We start from the raw sequence: 5,859 nt of genomic DNA, 5'->3' as shown, positions 1-5,859 counted from the left end.
CGCTGCGGCGCGGCGCCTTCGCGTCCGCGGCGGCCAACGGCAGCGCGCTGGACGCGGCGGCCGCGCTGTCGCTGTCCGCCAACGCCATCCGCGAGGTGGAGGCGGACGCCTTCGCGGGGCTCCCGCACCTGCGCGTCCTCGACCTGAGCCACAACCGGCTGGAGCGCGTGTCCCGCGGCGCCTTCCGAGGCCTGCGGGAGCTGCGCACGCTGTGCCTCAACGAGTCCATCGTCCCCGAGGCGGCCGCGCAGCTGGCGGCCGCGCTGGGCGCCGGCGACCTGCGCGACCTCCACCGGCTGGAGCTGGCGGGCAACCGGCTCCGGGGCGTGCCCCTGGCCGCCCCGCACACCTTCGGGCTGCTGCACCAGCTGGTCCTGGTCAACAATTCCATCCGGAGCCTGGGCCGGGAGGACGTGAGCGGGCTGGAGCGCCAGCGGCGCGTCCGCGTCTACCTGGCGCGCAACCCCTTCCGCTGCGCGTGCGAGCTGGAGGCCTTCTACTGGTGGCTGAAGAACGCCTCGCAGTGCCCCGACGCCGCGCTGCTGCGCTGCGCCGAACCCGAGGCCCGCCGCGGGCTGCCGGTGGAGCGGCTGCGCCCCGAGGACGTGGACTGCCTCAACGAGAACCTGGAGGCCGTGTCCTACGTGTTCCTGGGCATCGTGCTCGCCCTCATCGGACTGGTGTTCCTCATGGTGCTCTACCTGAACCGCGGCGGGATCAAGCGCTGGCTCAACAACATTCGCGAAGCCTGCCGGGACCAGATGGAGGTCTACCACTACCGCTACGAGCAGGACTCGGACCCGCGGCTTGCCAACGTGGCCGTCTGAGACCCTCCCCCCCCCAAAAGACTCGAGACCGAGAGCACGGGGGTTACTCGTGTACCTATAGTATACGCTACTATCCACTTTTCTTTGTCATAGTGACCACCGAATCAGATTTGCTCGCGTGAAACCACTCGGATGTCTGGGTATACAAATACAGCGCCCCTTTGCGAGAATGTGCAAAAGAAACATCCCGGAGAAGATGCTCTCCATTTGCTCACCCAGGAACGGTGATTACGATTGCTCAATTTGGTGCGCTTGTTTTTTTGTGTGTCAAGAAACTTTGTTGAAATGAGGATAGGAGCTTTTTCATGCTATTGGTCGCAGCGCTCAGTCTTCCTGGGAAACCTGGCGGTCATTCATGGCCACAACTGAGTATCATTTAGCATCTGTGTTGTGGCCGCAATTGCATTTTTAATTGTTTTTTTTCGGTAGTTGCCCCCTCTCGTGACACGTAGGACTAATGCAGCGTTTTGTCCCCTGTCGGGCTTTTTATAGAGCTCAAGATAGAGCCTGCGGTAGTAAAAATCAAGTTGGCCATGGGGATTTACGCCTTCAACAATCCCAAACGCGACAATACTTCAATTTGATACCGAAGCAACCACGTGATATTTTCCAAAGGCGGCCTTCACTCAACAAAACAGGACTTTCACTTCCGCATGCTGCCGACGTCCGCAAGAAGGCGAACGTCCCACTTTGGAATGCGTTCACGCAATAAAGTCTTCGATCTGCCACTTTACAAAATATTGCCCGTCTTCTTTCCGTCGACCTTCAAGTGATGACGAGTTGTCAAATGTGCCCGAGTTTAGTTCTGACACACTCCGTCGAATGCTGAATGACTTCACTTCCGACAAAAACAGAAGGTGAAGGAAATGGCCGCTGGGCCATTTTCACACGCTTAGTGCTTTTTTGTCATCTTTTTAAAAAAAAAAATTGGAATAAAGGTTGCGCGCAACCATAATGTTTCAAATCAGCAGTGGTTCAAATCAAGTTCAGGAAAAGATTGCATTCTTGACTGAACAAATCAAGAAAATTCGCAAATGCCAGCCTTTTTCATCACGTCATCGGCCCCGATTTCCCGATCCCACGATCGGATCGGGTCAAGCCTCATAATGGGCACGAATGACATCACTCCTTGAATGGAGCAGGGCGAAACGCTAAGTGCAAAAGTGAATCTCGTACGCGCCACAAAAACGTTCGGGCGCATCCTGTTCAAAGACTCTCACGCATTCCAACACACTCTCATGACAAACACAAATGCTCTCACAAACACACACCACTAAATCCCTCACACATTCCTGAAACACTCAATCTTTTACGCATGCACACGCGCGCGCACACACACACACACACTTTATCAGTAACCTGAGAGCATATGTAATGTGTGAGTTTCAGTAGTGTGTATCTGTGTCAAATCGAAGTCATTAAAGCTGCTAACTTTGTCTCCTGATGATGATGGTGTGACCTTCATCTCTCAGTGAAAGGTACACACACACACACACACACACACACACACACACACACACACACACACACACACACACACACAAACTATTTTCACTCTCCCATCGATGATCATTTAAGTTTTCTGGCTCCATTTCTCAGAAAATAAATAAATAGATAAATTTAGCAGGAGGTCAAACATTGGCCGCAAAAGAAATTCATGTCAAAATCTTTTCCTTGGCGGAAGCAATTTGGGTGTTGTCTTTAAACATGAAGAGTTCCGCTTTATTTGAAATGAGGCCTTCAGACCGCTGGATATTCTCTACAAACAAGTCGCATAAAAACAATCCCGAGAGTTATTGATCGCAACACAACTTCCTCATATTCACATGGCGATCTTTTTCTTGACAGCGCCGCAAAGTTTATTGGTTGTAAACAACTTGAAAATATGGTGAGGTCTCATACACGTTTAATCATTTTGGAAACGATTTTACAAGGTGGCACTGTGCGCTGACATTTTTCTTTGTTCAAATACGTGACGGGATAGCGACGTCACATGCACGCGACATGTCCGATGGTGAGCCGGCTGTGCAATCGCAAGCCCAACTTTTACATTTCCCATCAAGTTTCTCCATCTTTAAATAAGAATGGCGAGATGTTGCAAAGTCACATTTTTTAACAAAGAATGCAGTCATGAACTCCAAACGTAGGAAACCAAACGCCCATTACCTTGCCGTAGTCGCCGAAATTCACGCAGGGAATCCCCAACGTGTGGTCTTCAGACGGCCATGTACCCAAAAAAAGGGTCCGTCTGACAAACGCACCTGTTCCAATCAACGCTTGTTCACGCCCCCAAATCTCCCCGCAAAAAAACTAACAAACCAACAAACCATTGAAATTGTTTGAAATTAAGTACAAGCAAAATTGTGTTCGTGAAAACATTTTGGCTCCAAATCGTGTTGGTGTGTGAAAGGCACATTTGTTTGTGACATGGGGTTTGTCTGCGTGCACCACGCGCTGCTTTTCTTTGTCCAAAGGGGGGAGCCATTGCTTCGCGCTTGCCAGTCATGTTGTCACATCAAACTAGAACCAAACAGACAGCTATAATTCAGATCAAAACACATGCTAAACATTTACATTTACATGCAAAACGAATACATAGTCATATTGGGGAGTGAGTCATTTTGTTGGTGGAAACCACGTGACAGAGACGTAATATTAAAGAACTATTTGATCGCTGCACGGACCCAATGTTCAGCTTGTTTCTTGACTTCAATAACACTTTAATTCTCGTATTAACGGGTCGAATTCATTGCAAACAAACAGCTACGAACAAAATGCGATTACTTCTAACATGGGCTTTTATTGAGTGTCTTTTTTGTCCTGTACCTGTACAACCGTTAGTCGCGTTGGCGGAAGTGTCGTTGCACAGGGGAGTTATTTGACTGCTGGATTATGTCATTTCTCAAAAATGAAATAATACGCTCCATTTCGTATTACCGCGTCTAATATATGATGGAACGTATGTTCAAATACACACGCAAAAAACATAATTAATACCGTCATACGACATGTTTGGAGTCTTCATCGAGCTGGAGGAAGTTGTGGTGTTCAGAGGGAACTATTTGACTGATACCCCACGACGTCATCCCATTTCGTCAAAAACACAATCCATAGCACTCCTTTATCTCGCCGTATTCACGTGAAATACAATGCGAATATATCGCGTGCAGCTAAAAATACAGCGCTGTTAATATTTTCATATTATGAGCATTTTACTGTTCCCGTGAAAACGGGAATTGTTTGACTGTTACACTTGGCCCTACACTGAAATGTTTCCCCCTTCATTCCACAAACCGGGCTACCCGTTTTCGTCGAGTGTTTTTTTTAACTAAAACATTGGTGTTAAAATTACGCGATTGTGACATTTTCCTTTGACCATCGGATACACGGAGACAATCGGGGAAAGATAACAGGTTCGCTTTTAAATTAATGATCAAACACCTGTACTGAGACAAAAGGAGACTGAACGGGAGCTTGACCGAGTAACGCAAAACTCACCTCAAGTACTGTTGAGTTGCCATGACAGCACAACACATTTGGTCAAGCAACATCAATAAAATATCACCAACACGTACGATTACATTCCACTATGTGTATTTATCATATAACTATGGAATTCTTGATGAGATTTTAAGTGACTAGTGGGCAAGGGGACATTTAGCTCTACTGTCTTGACAGTCCATAATTGTATCGGTAAGCATGATTAATTCCAATGTTCTGGAACTAATGCCAATGGCACATTTGTGCGCAGAATGACATCACCTTCTCCCCATGACCGAAGCGCAAAGAAGACGACGACGGACGCCGAAGAAGCCGAAGACCCCGTGGAGCGAATGATCTCTCGAACGGGCTGCGGCGAGCTGCACGAAGCGCTGCAGGACTGCATGGCCGAGCATCAGGACTGGCGCGTGTGCCAGAGCCACGTGGGCGCCTTCAAAAAATGCATGAGCGACTACCACAAGGTGCGGCAGGAGCACTTGAGCCAGCGGCGGCGGATGGCCAACAGCACTCCCACCTGACAACACCCGCCGGCGCCACCCGAGAAGGTGTCTTGATTTGCCAAAGCGGAGCCTGGACCTCAGGATTGCGGAATCTGCATCACATCTGGATTCACCATGAGCTGTATATTCTTTCTCAACTGACAAACACGCACACACAAAATTTGATTTGCTGATGTTATGTTGAAACTTGTTTTGTGAATAAAGAGAATAGTCTGGATCAGATCGGAATCACACTTCCAGTGGCTGCTCCTTCTGGTTGTGTGAGTAGAAGGAAGACGGTTAGGAAAACTGCGCTATCTATTGTGTTTCACAGAGGATAAAGAATATCCGCCTGTAAATTGTTCTAGTTGTGCCGTCCACGTTTGACTACTTTTTGTGTTTGAATATCGATGGCTTTCAACGTAACCGCAGCATCGATGCTCGTTTCATTAGCCTCTCATTGGCCTATTGCATCGTGCATTAGCATGAAGCGAGCAAAGTTTTGAAAAAGCAATTTCACGGTTGTTTTAAATGCACAATGTGTAATTCTCTTCCTAGTGGAGCGCCGTCCATATTTTGGCGTGCTTGCCCCGGCGCGCGCTCCTGACGAGCCTGCCGAGCGCATCTTTGATCTCCTGCGTCTGCAGCGTGTAGATGACGGGGTTGAGCACGGGAGGGAAGACGGAGGTGAGCGACAGGTTGACGATGCGGCCGTCGGGGTGGATGTTCTCCATCAGCGTGAAGGTGATGAGCAGCGGGATGAAGTAGATGGCCACCAGCGACAGGTGGGCGGCGCAGGTGCGCAGGGCCTTGAGGCGCTCCTGGACGGCGGCCACCTTGGCCAGCGTGCAGCCGATGGCGACGTAGCTGAGCAGGATGAAGGCCAGCGGCAGCCAGAAGATCACCACCGGGTAGACGCAGCTCACCACGTAGTTGGGGTAGTGGCTGTTGCAGGCCAGCCGGTAGATCTGGCCGTGGTCGCAGAAGTAGCTGTTGATCACCACCGAGCGGCAGTAGGACAGGCGGGGCAGCCGACCCGTGGGCGGGCGCCC

At 50.0% G+C, this 5,859-nt stretch overlaps 3 protein-coding genes across 3 annotated transcripts in view; 2 read left to right on the top strand and 1 right to left on the bottom strand.

Annotated features, from left to right (window-relative positions):
• Window positions 1–5: 5 nt before the first annotated feature.
• On the top strand, window positions 6–2,337 carry tpbgl (trophoblast glycoprotein like; the record flags this gene model as incomplete). The annotated part of the gene is made up of 2 exons (XM_019871529.1): window positions 6–1,491; window positions 2,306–2,337. A coding segment is annotated over one exon (822 nt), but the record flags the coding sequence as incomplete, so codon positions are not given.
• A 1,398-nt stretch (window positions 2,338–3,735) lies between these two features.
• coa4 (cytochrome c oxidase assembly factor 4 homolog) lies at window positions 3,736–4,953 on the top strand. The gene is made up of 2 exons (XM_019872561.1): window positions 3,736–4,240; window positions 4,579–4,953. Exon 2 carries the CDS (start codon window positions 4,580–4,582, stop codon window positions 4,844–4,846), a length of 267 nt encoding a protein of 88 aa, XP_019728120.1. The 5' UTR covers window positions 3,736–4,240; window position 4,579; the 3' UTR covers window positions 4,847–4,953.
• A 52-nt stretch (window positions 4,954–5,005) lies between these two features.
• LOC109517421 (olfactory receptor 1-like) overlaps window positions 5,006–5,859 on the bottom strand; it is a 2,247-nt gene continuing 1,393 nt past the window's right edge. The window contains exon 3 of the mRNA XM_019872591.1: window positions 5,006–5,834. Within this exon, the coding sequence (XP_019728150.1) occupies window positions 5,362–5,834 (473 nt within the window). The 3' untranslated portion in view covers window positions 5,006–5,361. The remainder of the gene's footprint in view (window positions 5,835–5,859) is intronic.

Source organism: Hippocampus comes, unplaced genomic scaffold (genome assembly GCF_001891065.2).
Source record: "Hippocampus comes isolate QL1 unplaced genomic scaffold, H_comes_QL1_v1.1 scaffold33, whole genome shotgun sequence".
NCBI classification, from domain to species: Eukaryota; Metazoa; Chordata; class Actinopteri; order Syngnathiformes; family Syngnathidae; genus Hippocampus; species Hippocampus comes.
This window is presented reverse-complemented; position numbering and strand designations above follow the sequence as displayed.